Here is a 20,710-nt window from a genome sequence, read left to right as displayed (position 1 = left end):
AAGAAGGGTGTGCATCAGCTCAAATGTTGACTGATGTGAGAGGGGTGGCGCATTCTCTGTGTAATCCGTAAGCTTTATGAATATATACGAAAATAATTTAATCTCTTCCTTCCTCTTCCCCCCCGCCCCCACCCTTTTTGCCTAGCTTTTATAAAGAGGCTCCTGAGGTCTCTTCCTCTTCCCACCCCCTTTTCTGCCCCTCCCATCTTGGGATCTCTGTGTCTTGTGATGTGTGTTCCTGTTTAAGGTCACCTTTTGTTCCGGATGAGGTGTGTAAACATTCATTAATCTGTTTGGGGCATCATCTGATTCTGGGTGTGATGTTGAGTGTCTGGCTCATTTGATTTAAAAAGTTAGATTTGGACAATTTTTGCTCTTTATAAGATTTGGTCATTTGTTGTATTTTGGTTGCTATTTTGGTGAGCTATTTCGAAGTTGCCCTTAGCTTACGTGTGCAGTTCTTACCTCCTTGACTTCTCTACCCCAAGCAGACATGCTGGTAGCTGGGCAGTGATGCTGAGTCAACAAACACTTGTTGTTTTGGTTTAATGTTTTGCTGACAAAAGCACTTGAAAAACAGCATTCTAAAGTAAAAAGACAAACTTTTATAAAGGTGTATTGTTCGAATATATTTATCGAAAGCATTTTTTAAATAGAATGATCTTTCTTAAATATAAAAACAACATTATATTATAATATCATATGCATCTGCTCCTAGAATCCTAGAGCTCTTGTTCAAGGTACAGAAGAAAAACTGTCCCTTTGGCACAATGATTGCATTTGATTGTGACATTTGATCCCAAACAGTTCTGATTTCCTTTCCTCAGAGGAAGCCTTTGACAAGTTGCCCGAATCTACTGTTCCTGAGATGCAGCGTAGCAATTTGGCACCTGTCATCCTGCAGCTGAAAGCACTGGGAATTGACAATGTCCTCAGGTTCCACTTCATGTCGGTAAGACCTGTGTGCTGTCTGGGACCACAGGGAGGCAGGAGAGCTCACGGGGGATGTCAGGACATTGTTGTGGGGCATGCCGTCTTTCCTTTTTCCCCCACTCAGGTCATGTGTTGTGTGTACTTTGCAGGGCATGGGGGAAAACAGCCAGATAAGGCAGCCACAATTCACATTCTTACCTAGTTCCTGTTCTTGCCTGCTGGGGGATAGAGACAAATAAGTGGGTAATTATAGAGCATTGTGCCCAGTGCTTAAGAGGAAGAGCCCCCGGCCTTGTTAATCATGTCTGAGGTGAAACCTGAAATCCAAGTAGGATTTCACCAGGTCGGGAGGGGTGGAGAGTTCCAGCATAGCAAGTCTGTGTGTAGGCTTAGATGCAAGAGGGCCTAGATGTCCCACGACTGGGGGAGCCGCGAGGGCTTTGGTAGAGCTGCAGGAAGACCCCATGGCTGACTGCACGTCTGCTTATTTCCTGAGGCAGGTTTCTGTGAGTGGAATTATTGGGTCAAAGGGCTGTAGTCCTGTTGTCATAGCTCTCGATACTCAGCCAGATTGCTGTACTGTGTCAGCTCCAGCAGTGCGTGAATGTCCAGCTCATGGTGTTCCTGTCCTGCCATGTTTGTTTCTTTTAGCTTTGCTAATTTGACTGCCCAGAGAGAGAGTGGATGTTATCGTTACCATTTTTTTTTGGATTTTTCATAAGGTAAATTTTTAATCTGCCATTTTTTAATTCTTCTGAATTGTTAAGCCATTTATCTGTTAGGATTAGTGTTTACTAGTGACTTTCCAAGAGTCCTTTAAAGACATCAACCTTTGTAGTATTTTTTGCTATTTTTTTGTTATTTGTATTTTATTGGCTTTTTGTTTTTTAATGTGCACACATTCTAAACATATCTACAGTAAAATCTTTCTGTCTTTGCCTTTATACTATTCTTGTGCTTCTAAAGTATTCCTTTTTTCTTTTTTTTTAAATTTATTTGAGGTGGGGTCTTGCTGTGTTGCCCAAGTTGGTCTCAAACTTCTGGGCTCAAGCAGTCCTCCCATTTCAGCCTCCCGAGTACCTGGGATTATAGGTGCATGCCACTGTGCCTGATTATGAAGCACTTCTTTTATCTATGTCAGTTAATACATCTTCACTCATATTTCCTTCTAGAATTTTTATGATTTGAGAACTTGCATTTTAACTCTTTGTTCTATCCTAACTGTGTTGGTATTGTATGACAGGTGTGGATTCTTGAACAATAAAGTCCCTAATGTCATATGTCATGGTAAACTAGGTGAATGAAAGAACAGAATGTGTAAATACCAACCCCTCCAAAGAAAATAGTTGTGTGCTTACCCTAAGTACAGAGAAAACATACCCTTTGATTATTGGTGTACAGTCAAAGATACTGTAAAGAAAAGATGAACAGTATATGCAAATTTAAAAGCTTATGAAAAGCCTCACATGTAAGATTAAAGGAAAACATATAATGGCAGAAATGACAGATAAATATCTATCTCAAAAAGTACGAAGATTTTTCATACATACACCATTTAGAGTAAATCAAACATCCACTAAGAAAAAGCTAAGGGAAGGAAATAGCACAAATTGTAAACTGACTTTAGGACACGTTGAGCTTCTCTAGGAGAGAGAAGTTCTCCTAGAGCTGAGATAGCTGTAGAGGATGCCTTTGCACTAATTAAATAATCAGCTATAAACAATGATGAAATCCAAAGCTGACACAGTTTGGGAAAGTAAATTCTTCCTGTATTGCTGGTGGTTTTATACTCTGTTTCTGTCCTCATGCAGGACTTTCTGATAATATTTAACGAGCCATAGAAATACTTGCTATTTTTTCTCATAGAAATTTCTCTTGAAAAAACAATTGAAAAGAGCTTTCATATATGATAATGCTTATAGCATTATTTTATATTAAATTTATAAATAACAAAACTTTCAGACAGTTGAAAAATGAAAAAAAAAACATACAAGTTCATCTTCGTATAGTCCCTTCTGGTTATTTTCCCCTGAAATTGTATTTTTTATAGTTGAAATCCCAGGGTACATATGATTTTGTACGTTTAGCAGTGTTATGCACAGTTGTGAAAAACTGGAAGCAACTCAATTGCCCAGGAGTAAGAAAATCGACTTCTTTGTGAAGTGTGACCATGATGGAGTGTATGCAGCTGCCCCAAGTAATTAGTGTGAAGCTGCTTTGGGTACAAGCGACAATGAAAACAGGAAAACATACAGTAAATGGGTTGTAAACTTTTTTGATTGGTGATTATTGACTGGAAATAGGGCCAGGGATTTACAGGAGTCAAAGAGGATCTTGTTAGTTTTGTTCTGTAGTTGTTATAAACTAATTCCTAGCTTTGCTATTCCTGTTATCTCATATAATGAGAGATCCCCAGAGAGTTTAAGCTCCTCCATTTAGGTGTTGTACATTTTGGCTCTTTATAAAGAAAGATTTCGTGGCACTGAGGAGAGAGTCTTGTGGATCACTTACATGATTTGCTCAACAGTGATTTGTTGAATACTCTCTGTGTAATGAATCAGATAATTTCTGCCCTCGTAAGTGTGTGCCATCATTACAACTTTGAAAGTTCTATTTTGTTCCTTGGCAAACAAAGTGGGGGAGGTAGAGTGGAAAAAATAAGGTGAGTTCAGCTTCCGGTTTTGCCATCACCTGCATATATGAGCTTGTTCAAATGTCTTTTACTTACTTTTATTCACTTTCCTCATCTGTAAAAATTGACTTGAAACAGTACAATGCTTCAAATACATTGATTATGTGAATGCATTTAGGAAAAAAGCTATGCAGTCTGAAAAAGTACTATAATTTTACCTGGCTTATAGAAACCAATAACTTAGAAGAAAATAACAATGCCTGGCACTTAGTAGGTGCTCAGTAAAGATTTGTGGAAAGAAAGGAGGCGGTGTGGATCCAGAGAATCAGACTGAAGGTCACAGCATCAGCTTTGCTTAACTTCGGATTCTCTAGCATTCTCTGTTATTTTCAGCAATTCAAATTCTACATATGCTGTTCACCCACCATAGGCAAGGCCTGGTGTGGGGCTCTGGGTGATGCAGAGATAAGTCCTCCCAGTGCTGTAGTATCCTGGAGCTCCCAGTGTGGTCGAAGGTTGAGCCTGTGAAATGAAACTTAGAAATGTCGAGGAGAGTTTAGGGGAAGTGAGGAGGGAGTTTGAGGTAGGGACCCATCGCTTCTGATGGAGGGGAGGCTGAGGGAGGGCTTCAGGGGAAGCGTTTATAATCAAGCTGAGCCTACAGGCTGTGTCATACTAAGGGTACCGAGAAGGCTGGAAAAGGGATGGTAACAGCATGAGCAGAAGCCTGCAGGCTGGGAAGCATGGGGATGTTAGAGGAGAGAGTGGATTTGAGCAGGAAATGGTTACATTTTTATGTCTGTTGCCAAAAGAAATTGATTCAGGGGGATTTTTGTTTTATTTACAGCCCCCTCCAGCACAGTCGATGGTTCAAGCTTTGGAGTTACTCTATGCTCTGGGAGGTACGCCTATTTCTCTTTTATTATGTGTTCTCCTATGTGATATTAGGTTGCATTCACTTAAGGCTCCTAGTGTCTTTAGGAATAGGATTGGTTCTCCTTGTATATATAATCCTCTTAACGATACTCTTTATTGAAATAAGAAGTTGGGACCCCAATTAGACTCATAGAACATGATGGACAATTACGACAGTGAGTTTATAACAGCATGCCAGTTCATCAAAAGCTATTAATAACCATCATAGGGCCACACTCCTAAGAGGCAGCCAGAGATTGGCAATTCCCTACCAGTATTCCAGATGCTACCTCCTCGGACCTTTTTCTCCGTCCCTCCCACCACATCTTGAACCTGTGGCTCAGTGTTTCTTTCCCTAACTCCACTTCATTCCTGGAGTTGTCTGTGGAGAATTGGGTACATTACCAGCTTATGTTATTGCTTGGGCAAGGAAACATTATGTTATCAGGGAACCTCTATTTACTGTTGTTTGAAAATGTAGCATTTATTGTAAGATAGAGAAAATCGTAGCCTGAATCCACCTCTTTACGAAGTACTGTCTCTTCTGTGAATGGTGCCCCAACTGAATTTAATATTCACTTTGGTATTAAGTTTTAGTGGTTTTGGTTTTTGAGATTTATTCTGAGTGCTACTCTTTTTTAAGCAGCTTTATTAAAGTATAATTTATATATACTATACAATTCACTCATTCGTGATGTATAATTCAGTGGCTTTTAGTATATTGACAGAGTTGTGCAACTGTCACCACAATCTAATTTTAGAACACATTTATCACCCAGAAAAGAAACCCCTTACGCATTAGCACTCACTCCCCATTCCCTGTCCTCCACCCCCCACCCCAGGCAACCACTAATCTGGTTCTATCACTGTAGACATTGTCTATCTCTGTAGATTTGCCTCTTCTGGACATTTCATATAAATGGGATTGTATAATATGTGGTCTTTTTTTTTTTTTTTTTTAAATTGGCTTCTGTCTTAGTCCACTTTGTGTTGTTATAACACGATACCTGAGGCTGGATAATTTATAAAGAAAAGATGTTTATTTGGTTCATGGTTCTGGAGGCTGAAAAGTCCGAGATTGGGCAGCTGCATCTGTTGAGGGCCTCATGCTGCTTCCAGTCATGGCAGAAATCGGAAGGGGGCATGGACATGTGTAGGGATCACATGGTGAGAGAGGAAGCGAGAGAGAGCCAGACTCTCTTTTAATGACCCACTCTTGTGGGAACTCATCCTTTACACTGAGGAGGGCGTTAATCTATTCGTGAGGGATCTGCCCCCGTGACTCAGACACCTCCCATTAGGCCCCACCAACACTGCCACATTGGGGATCAAATTTCAACATGAATTTTGGTGGGGACAAACTGCATTCAGACTATAGCCACTTCTTTCGTTTAGCATGATGTTTCCAAGGTTCCTCCATGTTGTAGGATGTATTGGTAGTTTATTCCTTTTTACTGCTCAATAATATTCTGTTGTATGAAAATACCACATTATTTTTATCTGTTCATTAGTTAATGGGCATTTGGATTGTTTCCACTCTGTGGCTATATACATAATGCTACTAAGAATATTATTGCATACAAGTTTTTGGTGGGCATTCCCACTAGCAACCAATGAGAGTTCCAGTTTTTCCACATTGTTGCCAACGTTTGTTATTATCTGTCTTTTGTGTTTTAGCCATCCTAGTGGATATGAAATGGTATCTTGTGGTTTTGATTTGCATTTTCTTGATGACTCATGATGTTGTACACCTTTTCATATGCTTATTGGCCATTTGCCTATCTTCTTTGGAGAAAACTCTATTCAAATCCTTTGCCCATTTTTATTTGTATTATTGTCCTTTTTTTATTGAATTGAAATTTATTATATATTCTGGTACAAATTCTTATGTGATGTGTGATTTATAAATATTTCTCCCATTTCTGTGGGTTGGCTTTTTACTTACTTGATAGTATTGTTTGCGGTACAAAAGTTTTAAGTTTTTGTGTAGCTCAGTTTATCTGTTTTTTCTTTTGTCATTTGTGCTTTTGGTGTCATTTCTAAGAAACCGTTGCCTAATCCATGGTCATATGGTCATTAAGATTTACTCCTAGGTTTTCTTTAAAGAATTTTATAGTTTTGGCCCTTACATTAGGTTTGTGATCCATTTCGAGTTAATATTGTGGTGTGAGGTAAAGTAGAGGTCCTTCTTCATTCATTGTATTTATGATACTTCTCTGTGAAGGAATAGCCAATTATTGCTTTAAAAGATCTCCAGTGATTTAAAAGGCCTTCTGCTGGGTCTACATAAGATTAGCCCAGAGCGAGTGTGTATTAGAATAGGTTTCTGTTCCCTGTTCTTGAGCAAGTAATAGGCACTTGAAAGGAAGGTTTCCTGGGATAATCTGAAATGAGGATGAGAAAACATTGGCTTCATAGGAATTTTTCATTAAGCTGGTTTTTCTCCAGTTAAACAATGAATTTCAAAATATCTCCTATTTCTTCACTGCCCTAGTAAGCTGGAAAAGGTAGCAGGAAACCCCCAATATAATTTAGTTTCAAGCTGAATTATCACTTTAAAGAGATGATTATATTGGAACAGAAGAGAAATGACCTTTTTTGTCTTACTCTAAACTCTTGCAGCATTCGTTTTAGTCAGGAAAACGATAGTCAATATTTTGAGGGTCTTGGAATCCAATACCTGGATGTTGGCAGGTGGTGGAGAGGCAAGGAGGGAAGGTCGGGAATTGGAGGAGTCAGCCCAGTTCACGACTGTCCAGGAGGCAGGTGGGTAGACAGGTCTGGTGTTGGCTCCAGAGGGACCTGGGCTAGCGTTTAGATTCTGAGTTGCTGGCCTTATACTTGCTCATGTCGTATGAGAAGAGCACAGGGATGGGATACCATTCTGGCACATCTGTGGCCTGTTGGGTCATGGACGTGGGAGATGATCCAGACGGTGACTGAGGGGAGACAACAAGGAAGATGGCAGAGAACCAGGAGAGCAGGAGGTCATGGGAGCTGTGGTCGCAGAGTCAGATGCTGCCGGAGACCGGAAGGAAGATGGTCTTTGTTTTTGGCACTGCCTAGTTGTTGGGCTCTTGGAAAGAGCAGTCTCTATGAGTAGCGAGAACAAAGTGAGGCTGTTGTGGATGAAGGAGAGTGGGAGCAAGAGAAGGCCGCAAGGCTGTTTCCTTCTAATTAAATCCTTGAAAAGTCATTAGAAGTATTAGTTTTTTAAAATTAGATATTCACAGCTCAGTGGAGATCTTTTCTTCTTTTTATGTAACAGCACTCTGGTGTCAGACTGAGTTTGCTAGTGCATGAATCGTCTTTTGGATACCTTCATTTGAACATACATCATCTTTTATTCTCTTAACAACTGTACATCTTCCAGCACAATGGTACATGCCTTCTGATTTCTTTTGTTGTTCTTATGGCAGGTCTGGACAAAGACTGTCGCCTAACCGAACCGCTTGGCATGAGAATAGCAGAGTTTCCTTTGAATCCCATGTTTGCCAAAATGCTGCTTGAATCAGGTGGGTGGAGACTGATAGCTCACGTTGATTTCATTTGGATTATCCAGAGGAGTTATTTCCCTGAATTCTGAGCACCCTGGGGAAGAGGGCACAGTTGTGATTAAAAAAAAAATATCTAACATAAAATTTACCATTTTTAAGTATATAATTCTGTGACATTAAGTACATTCCCATTATTGTGCAACAGCAGTACCGTCCATTTCTAGGACTTCTTCCATGTTCCCCACTGAAACTCTGTACTCATTAAACATTAACCCTCCACCCCCAGCCCCTGGCAACCACCATTCTGCTTTCCGTCTCTAGGAATTTGACTACTCTTGGAACCTTATATAAGTGGAGTCATAACTGTGAGTGACTTATTTCACTTAACATAATGTTTTCAAGGTTCATTCATGTTGTGATGTGTATCAAAATTTCTTTTATTTTTAAGGCTGAATAATATTCCACTGTCTTTGTATAATACCATATTATGTTTATCCATTCATCTGTGGATGGACACTTAGGCTGCTTCTACCTTTTGGCATCATAGTCCCAGCTTTCATTTCTTTTGGGTATATACCCAGAAGTGGAATTACTAAATCATATGGTAATTCTTTGTTTAAATTTAAAAAAAAATTTTTTTTTTTAATTTTTATTTATTTTTTATTTGTTTATTTTTTGAGACAGAATCTCACTCTGTTGCCCCGGCTAGAATGCAGGGCGTCATCCTAGCTCACAGCAACCTCAAACGCGTGGGCTCAAGCAATCCTCCTGCCTCAACCTCCTGAGTAGCCAGTTCTACAGGTGATTGCCACCTCACCTGGCTAATTTTTTTCAATTTTTGGTAGAGACAGGTCCTTGCTCATGCTTAGGCTGGGCTCGAACTCCTGGCCTCAAGCCATCCTCCTGTCTCAGCCTCCCAGAGTGCTTAAAAATTTATTTTTAATTGACAATAATTGTATATATTTATGAGGTACAATGTGATCTTTTGATCTATATATACATGGCAGAAAGATTCAGTCAGGCCAATTAACATACCCACCACTTTACCAACTTACCATTTTTTTGTGGTGAGAACATTAAAAATCTATTCTTTCAGCAATTTGGAAATTATAATAATACATTATTAACTGTGGTCATCATGCAGTGTAATAAATGACTAAAAGTTATTCTTCTGGTCTAACTGAAATTTTATACCTTCTGATCAACATCTTCCCTTTCCCCATCCTCCCCCAGCCCTGTTTCTGGAAGGTCAACTTTTTAGATTCCACATATAAGGAAGATCATACAGTGTTTGTTTTTCTGTGCCTGGCTGATTTCACTTAGCATAATGTCCTCTAGCTCCATCTGTGTTGTCGAGAACGACAGAATTTTCTTCTTTCTAAAGGCTGTGTAGTATTTCATTGTGTATATACACACACAGCACATATTCTTTATTCATTTATCCACTGATGGACACTTAGGTTGCTTCCATATTTTGGCTATTGTGAGTAATGCTGAAATGAATATGAAAGTGTAGATATCTCTTTGACATATCAATTGCAATTCTTCTGGATATATACCCAGAAGTAGGATTGCTGTATCATATAGTAATTCTACTTTTAGCTTTTTGAAGAACCTCCACACTCTTTTCCAAAATGGCTGTACTAACTTTAATTTTTTTGAAGAATTGCCATACTATTTTCCACAGTGGCTGCACCATTTTGCATTCTGACCAGCAATGCACAAGGCTTCCGATTTCTCTGACTCCTTCAGATTTTTGTGAGGACGTGAGTTCTAGGATAAAAGTGTATATAACCTGGAGATCTTTTCGTAATTAGAAATCACAATCATCTAGACAGTCTAGTGTGTCTTCCCCCTACCCCAGGAAAGATAATATTTTCTTGCTTTTGTCTAACTTTTATATCAACTGGCCATTTATAAATATGTATTTCAGACCCAGCGTGGTGAAAGTTAAGTATAATTTTGTTTTGGAACAACCAAATGCCCTTAGCTTTACATTGAAAAACAGGAGTCTAAGTGTGGGGTTGGAGGAGCACATGCGTGAACAGGAGGCTGTGGGGAGACGGGACAGGCGGTGCTGTTTGCTGAATGCCTTGATGTCCATTGCTGCTGACTCTGTTGCCAGGTGCTAGCAACAGCCCACAGAGTGCTGTCCTGGTCTAATTGTGCCTCGGGCTTCCCAGCTGAGATGAGCCCTTTTGAGAGGGAGGCCACTTCATAAAAGAGTCCAGGAGCAGCAAAACAGCAGAAGGGACACAACCCATATATTCCCTGTCCCCTTTTTCTCTCAGGCTTACTGCCAGGATGTCTACACGAGAGTAGGGAGCAGTGTGGAGCTGACCTGCCCTTTGTGACGGGACAGTCTGGACCCCACCTGGGCTTATAGCAGAGTCCCTTGGTGTTATAGTTGCAGAGTGGAATAGCAGCTCCTTTCTCAGGGTCCTGCGAAGCTACTGTTCATCTGGGTCACATATAGGACATTCCATTTGATGTACTGAAATGTTTATATACTATAAGCTTAAAAAATTAAACTATATAAAATATATGACCTTAGTTTATAGTATGGTGCAAGGAAAATATGGGAAAATGTCTTTCACTCCTCGTTGACACAATGTATGCTTGAAACGAAACATGCTTTTTGTTTTATAGGAAATTTTGGCTGTTCTCAGGAAATATTAAGCATTGCAGCCATGATGCAGATCCAGAATATCTTTGTGGTCCCCTCAAACCAGAAGTCTCAGGCAGTAAGTCCATCTTTCTCCCCAGCTGCTGGTACCAGTCAGTCTCTTTCACTTCGAGCTTTCCTTGTTAAAACTCTGCCCAGGAACCAGTGACGACGAAGCTGTGCAGATGATACCAGCTTACATTTTGAGTGTTTACTGTATGCCTGACATTGTGCCATGCATCTCACAGGCATCATTTCATTTTATCTTCACCATAAACCTGGGAGGTAGATACTGTTATCATATTTTAAAGATGGAAGCAAAGAAAGATTAGGTAACTCATTCATGGTTGCACAGCCAAAGTTGGCGAAGTTGGCTTCAGAGTCCAAAGTCCCAGACCTTAACCACTGAACTACTGACTTCCAGTTTTCCGTATGGGAAGTTTTCATTCAGGCTGCTCTGGTAGAAACTTTGGTGGGGATGTTAGTGACATAAGAAGTCAGGTGCCAGGGCAATGCAGGCTGATTCTGGGCAGGACACTGCATCATGGTGGTGTTGCAGGTGGGACATTTTGAGTGTAAGAGATGCCAAGACCCTGCCGAAGGCACAGGCATCAGCAATGACTGAAAGAGTGAATGCTGGACAGGCTATGAAGGAAAAGTCATGATGCTGAAGAGAATGTCAGAGTGCGGTGGTGACTGAGGTAGGGTACAGGTGAGTTCAAAGTCGGTTCCTGTTGGAAGAGCTGGAGGAGCAGGCAGCAGCCTTGTGCATGAAGGGGCTGCATTTGGATGTGTGGCAAGGAGGAGAGAGACTTTCTTACGGATTGTTGAGCTCTTCCCTCACTGTGTATAACTGTAGTTACAAAGTTTTCCTGCCTCTGTGCCCGGATGCTTATGTCCATTTTCTCATTTTTTTTTTAATTATTCTTTTTAACAATCCTACTTCAGGGCAAGGAAACTCACTTTAAAGATGAAAAAACAGAAGTTCTGACCACTCTGTCTAAAATTGCAATATAGCCCCCCTTCCCGTCTCCATTCCCTGCTTATTTTTCTCTTCTAGTGCTTCTTGCCAGCTGATATGCTTAGAACAGTGCCTGGTCTACAGTGGGTGCTTGGTGAATATCTGTGAATGAATCAGTGAAAGGGAAGAAGGGAGGAAGAGTATGTGGTATTTGGTTCAAGGATAAAATTCTGAAGTTAATATACAGTCGTGTGCTGCATAACAACATTTTGGTCACCAACGGACCCATATATGATGGTGGTCCCATGAGATTGTATTAATAATACTGTATTTTTACTGTGCCTTTTCTGTGTTTAGATACATTTAGATACACAAATACTTACCATTGTGTTACCATTGCCTGTAGTATTCAGTACAGTAACATGCTGTGTAGATTTGTAGCCTAGGAGCAGTACCCTATAGCCCAGGTGTGTAGGGGTTTGTGTAAGTATACTCTTTGGTGTTCACTCAACAGTGAAATTGCCTAACAACGCATTTCTTGGATTGAATCCCTGCCATTGATGCATGGCTGTATCTGTGTACTTGGGTGTATGTTGTATATGCTGCTCCTTTAACCCATGGGAGCATATGGCATTGTTCTGGATGTTACAGAAAGAGAAACTCAAGGATGGGGTCTGACAGGATTGTGCAGCTAGTGGTAGCCTAGAATTATCCAGTGTCTCCCATGTGCCAAACAGTCGGCCGCCGCCCTTCTGGAGCCTGCATTCCTTCAGGGGCTGGGAGGCGTTCACATGAAAGAGATGATACCAACTGGATCGAGGAGGAGAGAGACAAAGGAACATTTATCAGATTTCTGTGCCAAGTACTTAGCGGTAAATTATCTTGATCTGCAGCAATCTTGATAGAGAGGTTTGATTTCCCAATTTTACAGATAAGGAAATGGAGGTCGAGGTCCAGAAAGGATAAATAACCAATCTGAGGGCTTTCAAGATACCACAGAGCTAGAATGGTGCAAACCAGATCTTTCTGAATCCACAACCCATATGCTATTCATCATGCAGTGTTACTTCCTGGCAAAGGGGCTCACAGGAGTCAACTTCTAAACATTGCTTTGTTCTTTCCAGATTCGAGTGCACCGTAAATTTGCTGTGGAGGAGGGTGATCACCTCACTATGCTCAACGTGTACGAAGCATTTATCAAAGTAAGCACAGCTACTGCTCAAAGGGCCCCCTCAGCGTACATACTCACTTGAGGTGATCTAGGAGTGAGGATCCCAGAAGTTCAGTTCATAAAGGAATGGCCACAAGACCCCTTTATTTTCTTATTAGACTTATTGCCAGTACTTCTAGTTGGTGGGTGGGGCTTTCTGCCTGGGTTTCTGGTGCCATACTGCTGGAAAGAACACAGGAATTGCTTATTGCTTTCCCATGCCTGGAGCTATGGTACACTGGCAGCAGGCTCCAGGCTTTGCCTCAAAATATCTCAAATCCACTGTTTATTAGACAGAAAAGCAACATTTGAGTAGAAAATTCTGTTATATTTTCTGCTAGATAAATGAGGCTGAGAACAACTTATAGTTTTGGGTTGAATCTTCAAGGCTGTCCCAGCTGCCATGGGAAGACATTTGGGTGTGGATTTGTGTGTATTCACATCTCCTGCTTATATGTAGCCATGGGCAATGTTGATTTTTATTCTTTATATTCTATAAAACTAAGAGCAAATAATACAGCTTAAAGTTCTCACTACAAATTGTTAAAAAGGGAGATCTAAAGCTGATGATGAAAAAAGAAACCTATACAGGAAAGGGTATGATATTTCACATTTCCAGTGTTCATTTCTTAAATCATTTCTTAAATATATTTTTAGAAGTGGGAAGTACTAAATTTTTGTTCTATCAGAGATTTGAGGAAGATTATTCAGTTAGTGAAGAATTTTTAGAAAAACTTATGAGTCTTATGGATTCAATCAGTTAAAATTCATTTGTATAAGCACAATATATCATCTCCGGTCTAAAGCTTTCTTTACCAGTAGAATGTAGGTATAGGTCTACATTGTATTATTCTGTCGTTGCCTTCCTGGAAAATCTTGTATTTAAAACAGTTTCTTCCCTGGTTTAGAATATAATTTCAGAGGTATATTCTCACAGAGACAAAATTTCATCCAGATATAATGATCATACTTAAGAATGTAGAAAAAATCAAACACTGTTGAGAGAAAAATCATACTTTGGGGAAAAAATAATTTGCAAATTATTTCTATATTGGCAGGTGTCATATTGCTTACCCATAGTGTAATAAAGTGGTAAACTAAAACATACCAAATAAGAAAAGTTGATTTACAAAGAACCACAGGGAACTGATTCTTTCTAATGATTTACGTCTCATGTAGGTATTTAAGATTGAAAACGACTCTGCTTGTCATTAAGTTCTCATTTGCCCTTTAGTAAGGAGAGGGAGGTTGCAGTGCAATCAGATGTGTGCGCAGTGGTTAACATCTGTTTTGAGATACTGAGCAAAAAAGAGTCAGTTACAATCTGAAGATCTCATCCCATTGAACAGAAAAATGGGGAAAGAGAAAAGTTATCTTCACAATATAGCGTTAGTCGAGAACATTCTGTGTTTTTCTAACTCTCTCTGTCCGGGTTGTTCTGTAGCACAATAAGAACTCTCAGTGGTGTCAGGAACATTTCCTGAATTACAAGGGTCTTGTCAGAGCTGCGACTGTACGAGAACAATTGAAAAAGCTTCTTGTCAAGTTTCAAGTGCCCAAGAAGTCTAGCGAAGGTGAGAATAAGCTGCCACAGCTGGGGACTTCCCTTCTTCGCTGTTTGGTTGCATCCTCCAAGTTCTTGTGCCAGGCTGGTGCAAGGCAGCATGGTGTGTTCTGTACCTACACCAGGTTTCACATTTTGAATTGCCCTGAATCAGCTGAAAGCTGAATGTAAAGTTGCATATTTTTTCCAAGGAAGTTCATTTTTATTTCTGAGGGATATTCTTACTAGAGGAATTTCATAGCCCATGACAACACTTAAGAATTGTTAACATTCACATCATTGCACATCATATAAGTGACTTTCCCATGTAGGCTTTGCAAGAAAAATTACTTTTAAGTGGATGATATTTATGGCTATTAAATAAATATTACATTTTATTTTCAAATAAAGTATTATTAAAGCCATGTGCTGTGTGTTTAGCCTAGGCAGTCCGTATGGGTGAGGCAGAGAAGTACTGTATAAGACAGTGCCTCCAGCACTAACCATTAATAGAGGACATGTGGCAGGGGTCCTACAAATACTCTCTCCCTAATCTCCCGCTCTGTGAATGGTAGGTGATACTATCCATATTTTATGGATGAGTCATGAAGTCCTAGGAAGAAGTTAAATTAAGTTCAGGACAACCCAGCTGGGAATGAGCAGAGCCAGATCTGTGCAGCTCAGAAGACCACACTTCTGAGAAAGGGACACATCTCATTTTTTGAGCAGTTGGCTTGAATGTCCCCTGTGTGCCAGGTACTCAGTACCCCTAGTGCTTGTTAACATTTCTTGAGTGCTTATGTGGCCGGCCAGGCAGCATTCTGAATGTTTCATATGTAATTCATTTAATGCTCATGACAACCTGTGAAATTTGTGCTGCTGTTATCCCCATTCTACAGATAAGAAAAATGAGGCTCAGAGGCAAGAAATTAAATGAGAGAAATTAAATGGTAGGGAATATGATTTCGTAAGGTGGGGTTCAGCTCAGAGGGCCCCAGACCATTGCACTATCTGAGACATCCTCCTACCTCTGCCCTCAAGAACTGATTTTCATCCTTTGGAAGCTATATCACCTCTGATAATGCATGTTTTATGTGGAAATTTCTAGAGGAACGACTGAATCTTGGATCAGATCATGATTAGAAATGTAGATTTGGGATTTATCAGTTCTTCGCTTAGGAACAATAGAGAAAATCATGGGGATTAAATTACATACAAATTTAGAACATCTAAATGTTAAAAAACGAGAAAGCAAACAGTAAAAGGTATTTTCAGCAGTTGTGAGATAAATAATAAGATTTAAAACTTTATTATAGAATGGTTTTATTTAACCTATTCAGAAAAAAAAACATTAGTTTTCAAGTTGATAAATGATCAAAGGATTGGAACAAAAAGTTCACAAAAGAAGAAATACATAGGTAGTAATCGAATAAATGTAAACTAAAAGAAAGTAGCCCTTTTGCCAAAGCATTGCTGGTAAGAATTCGGTGAAACTGACATTTTTATATATTGTTGATGGCTTTGTAAATGGTACCACGTTTAGGGAATGAACTTACCAACATACTATATTTCTTTGGATTTAGGATACCGTCATGTGTAAGACACTATTATTTTATGTATCACTAAGAAAGAAAGAAAATGCTGTCCCTTATAATTGTAAAATGCCATCCTAATTTCAGTGAGTTAAAAGTAAAAAAAGACAATGAGTCTTAAAATTGATGAAATATGGTATATCGTAAGCCATAAAAATGGCATTATCTTTTTGCACAGTAATTTGGAATGTATCCTACAGATACTCTGTAAGCAATGGGGAAGCTTTATTCTTGCACAATGTTTACTATAGCAGTAGAAACACCAATTAAAATGGAGCATTTGAAAAATTGCTTCAGTTTTCAAACACTGTAGCTTATAACCACAGAAATAACATTGTATGTAGTATGCCTGTTTGTGTCTTATGGAAAGATCATGACTCCCACAAGATGCTCTCCTAACAAGGAGTTCTGAGGTCCCTGGGCAACCTGTGGCGTAGCTTACTTAGGTTCTGGTGCCCAGCCTTGGTCCAGTCATCTGTAGCTGAGGGGGGTTGGAGAGTCCCCAAGTTCAAGGAGCAATCCGGCATTGTTCTCTTCAGCAGCCATTCTGGGAGGTGGGAAACGTCCTCAGATGCATCCAGCATTGAGAAGTGCAGGGTTGGGGCTGGTTCAGGAGAGGGTTTCTAGGTGGCTTGAAGTAGCCTAGGGTGGGCTAGGACTGGACCCTGCGCATCACAGCACCAGCCTGAGCACACAGGGCACAGGACAGGCAAGGGTCTCTCTCATCCTTATCTCTCTGCTCCTGTGTAGGTGATCCAGATCCGGTTCTGAAGTGCATTGTTTCAGGATTCTTTGCAAATGCTGCGAGGTTTCATTCTACGGGAGCTTATAGGTAACAGGATACTTTGTGAAATCATTTGTTAAATCTTTTTTTTTTTTTTTTGCCCCAAGACTGGGCCTTGCCCTGTCACTCAGGCTGGAGCGCAGTGGTGTGATCATAGCTCACTGTTGCCTTGAACTCCTAGGCCCAGTGGAAGCTCCTGCCTCAGCTTCCTCACTAGCTACAACTACAGGCATGCACCACCACGCCCAGCTAATTTTTAAAATTTTTTTAGAGACGGGTCTTGGTATGTTGCTTAGGCTGGTCTGAAATGCCTCAAGCAATCCTCCTGCCTTAGCCTCCTGAGTAGCTGGGATTATAGGCCTGAGCCACTGTGCCCGGCTGAGAAATCTTAAAAATGACCCAAACCCCACAGAAAGCTGATATGTAGAAATAGTAGAGAAATTAAATTAAATAATTATTTTTAATTTATATCACACCTCCTTCCAGAACTGAGTTAAGGTTAGCTATATAGCTTTAAGCAAAGTATCTTAACTTTCTGGAAATGGTTCTCAAATATTCAGCCCATCTACATGTTGTAATGCATGTTTTAGAAGGACAACAATTACGCACTTGGAGGCTGGTGGTAATGTTTCAATTCTAATAATAGAATACTATGACTAGAAGAAACCATTAAAGATGATGTTTCCAAGGGAAGTTACTTTTACCAAAGATTGGGTAGTTCATTATGTCTTTAGAGATCTACAGGATTGACATCACCACTTACCCTGGTACACTGTGGCCATATTTGGTGTCTTTGGAAGTTGACAAGTGTTTATTCAACGAGCTGGATGTACCTCCAGCTACAGTCTGCATCCTGTTTCTTCCAGTTCCATTTTCTAGGCATAGAAAATCATCGATGCCTTCCTAGGAACCTTTAATGTATTAAGATACTATAAAAACTAAAGCCCAGCTTAGCCTTCTTTTCTCCAAACTAAATCCTTCCAGTTCTTCGAATTGTTATTTGTAGTCCATCTTTTCTGTCCCATGACTCGTTTTAGTTTCATAACTCCACTGTAGCCTGTTTAAAGTGTAGCTCTTGTTTTCTGCTCTTGAAAAAGGAACAATCAAAAGAATTTCTCCCAAACTCTTCTTTGGATTTCTTCCACATACTATTTTGTCGTTAATTTTTTTCCCTCAAAAGCTATTACAGTCCTGTTATCTTGAGGCCAGCCAAGGTGTCCCTTGTCCTGGATACTGGGCTTCTGTTAGTAAGTCCAGAGTTGCATTGAGCCTTTTTGTATTTTGGTAATAAGGTCTGCTCCATCTCATATCCCAGGAGCTGACTGTTGGAATGGAAGTGTAGCACTTTACGTTTATTTCTAGTGTGTTCTGTTTATTACTCCAGGCCAAGTGTTCCAGCCTATCAGTGTCATGGTTCTGTTGCTCATCATAAGAGCTCCCCCTCCCCGCATTGAGTTGTCCATGTTTGAGGCACCTGTTCCCAGGTGGAGGTCAGCCCCCTCTGGAGAGGCTTGAGGTCACCCAGTGAGTACCGCCACCTTGTCATCTGGATTGCCCTCTCTCTCTTGAAGAAGAGTGTTAATTAGCAGTTTTGATTAGCATTTTAAAACTTCTTTCATCAGTGATGTTGACAAAAATATGGGCCACCTAAGAGGTTCCAGAGCCAGTCATTCCTTTGAGACCAGCTCACCACCACCTGGTGGGACAGCCAGGACCCCGGGACCTGGTGTTATTACAGTGCCGGCAAGGAGCTCGCTCATGGCGCTTGAAGCACTTTGCCCGCACAGCAGGCCCCTGGCACCCACCGGAACACTCCTTTTCTGTGGTTTGGGCAGCAACATCCTGGTCTACTGATGTTCCCTTGTGATCTGATCTTACTGATAGTTGTGTGCCTAGTAAATATTTTTTGAATTAAGTTGAATCTAACTGGAGTTAGAATTGGAAATACAGTATTTCAGAGAAATTAATAGTCCAATATTGAGCTGTTTTTTTCACTATTATTACCTCTCCCTATAGTCTTTATCCTTAGTATTTAACTTTGTTTAATAGAAAAGCTTATAGAAGAAACCACCTACATTATTTCTGTCCCGAAGGAAATTGTTTTGAAAGAATACCTGCAGAAGGTAAACGTAAACATAGGTAGAGCGTTATATTTCTGAATGTTTTTTCCAAGTGTCCACATGTTGTTCTTCTTCTCTTCCCTTTGCACATGATTTATTCTTGACTTCTGGGGTGGCAACGGGAGTGGGGGATCAAGAAAGGGCACAAGAGAGGATGGATAGAATTGTTTTATTTGTGAGAAGTTCAATCTGCATGCATTTTTTTTTTTTTGGTAATATTAAAAATGTCTGTGGGAAAGTCTTGCTATAAGTATTTAGAATGTGCTTCAGACAAAAATCTTCTGTTTTGCAAGGACTATCCGTGATGATCATGAACTGCACATCCACCCTGCGTCAGTCCTCTATGCAGAGAAGCCGCCTCGCTGGTAAGCCCCCCTCCTGCTGCAGAGCCCCCTTGCTACTGCTTTGAAGGCGGGGCTGAGTTCTTGTTCATCCCTGGGTGCCCAGTGCCTGGCACAGGGCCTGGAATACAGGTGTTCCATATGTTGGTTGACTTTGTTACGCTGAGTTGTCTATAGAACATCTGCTCTATCAAAGATCTCCTTAAGTAGATGGTGATATTTGTCACTCATCCACTCAGCAAACATTCATTTTTACCCACTGGCTAGATGCTAAATCCTACCCTGGGCACAGCTGTGCAGAGATGAATTGAGTGGAGTCCACAGTCCTGGCATAGTGACAGACACAGATTCCAGCATCTCAGGAGACGGGCTTTGCTAGAGGGATGAATAGTGCTGGGGTTGGCATCTCATGTGCCAGGGAGAGTTAGGGCTGGCTTCATGGAGATAACTTTTGTTCTGATGTGGGAATGAGTGTCTTCAGGCAGAAGAGTACGTGAAGGAGCCTCCTGTCTTTGGGCAGTGGGCAGTCATTGGTTTGCCTGGCCCACAGGTGGCGGGTGAAATGGTGCCAGTCTTAACACTGCCTGGGAAGGAGGTGATAAGTATGGAAGTCGAAAGTAGATATTTAGGCATCTTTATAGCATTTTGACAAGTTAAGTTTATGTTTGCTCAATTTAATAATAAAAATTGGGTGATTGTATTTTGTATGTCTTTTTTTAAATTTCATTTTTCTAGTAATTCATATATATTTTATTTTACCAAAATGTCAATCAACCATGGATGGGAAATTTTAAAGATAACAACATCTGGTCCTTCATCAGCTGGGAGATGGAGATGCCCTGGGCATGTGTGGAGACAGGGAGGGAAGATTGTAGTAAATTAGAGGGCAAAAAGGTCTGTGGTAAGATACTTTGTATCCTACACCAGGGGTTTCCAAAGTGTGGTCTCCATCCCAGCATGTCAGCATCACCTAGAGACGTGTGAGAATGCAGGTGCTCGGGCCGTGCCCAGCCCTACTGCGTCAGAAACTGCAGCAGGGCCCAGCACTCTCGTTTAACAAGCCCTCCAGGTGTTTCTCATGGGTGGTGAAGTTTGAGCTCTGTTCTGTTTTAAGGAATTAGACTTTATCCTGCAACCAGTGCAGACTTAGAAGCTTCTTAGTAGAGAGTGACTTGGTCAGTTCTGGGTTTAGAAATGTTACCCAATGGCCATTCGTGTACAGGATGATTTGAAGACGGAAGGCAAACCTCTCAGTTCTGGATCCTTTTTTAAGGGTTTGCTGACTTTGGGTGATTAAATTTGGGAGTTGCTTACAAGAAAAAGGCTTTTCTTTTTCTTGTTTCATTCCCAAGGAGCTCTGCAGGGCAAAGAAAGGATGGGGAATAGAGCCAGCCTGAAGCAGACCCACACCACACAGGTGGTGAAGACAGTGCCCCTCCCTCCCTGCCTCTTTGCAGAGGCCCCTCCCTTTTCCTTTTCATCATCTGCGACTCATTTACTGGTTTTTGAGGGGCAGG

The 20,710-nt window shown here is 40.6% G+C and overlaps 1 protein-coding gene across 1 annotated transcript in view; it reads left to right on the top strand.

The window, feature by feature from the left end:
• The window catches only part of DHX35 (DEAH (Asp-Glu-Ala-His) box polypeptide 35), a 68,649-nt gene extending 49,428 nt beyond the window's left edge, over window positions 1-19,221 (top strand). The window contains exons 10-17 of the mRNA XM_012652056.1: window positions 828-952; window positions 4,413-4,467; window positions 7,900-7,995; window positions 10,627-10,721; window positions 12,728-12,805; window positions 14,258-14,387; window positions 16,699-16,780; window positions 19,146-19,221. Coding sequence (XP_012507510.1) covers window positions 828-952; window positions 4,413-4,467; window positions 7,900-7,995; window positions 10,627-10,721; window positions 12,728-12,805; window positions 14,258-14,387; window positions 16,699-16,780; window positions 19,146-19,221 — 737 coding nt within the window. The remainder of the gene's footprint in view (window positions 1-827; window positions 953-4,412; window positions 4,468-7,899; window positions 7,996-10,626; window positions 10,722-12,727; window positions 12,806-14,257; window positions 14,388-16,698; window positions 16,781-19,145) is intronic.
• The last annotated feature ends 1,489 nt before the right edge of the window (window positions 19,222-20,710 follow it).

Source organism: Propithecus coquereli, unplaced genomic scaffold (assembly GCF_000956105.1).
Source record: "Propithecus coquereli isolate 6110/MARCELLA unplaced genomic scaffold, Pcoq_1.0 Scaffold378, whole genome shotgun sequence".
Classification (NCBI taxonomy): Eukaryota; Metazoa; Chordata; class Mammalia; order Primates; family Indriidae; genus Propithecus; species Propithecus coquereli.
The sequence above is the reverse complement of the archived record's forward strand: the minus strand, read 5'-3'. Positions and strand labels throughout refer to the sequence as shown.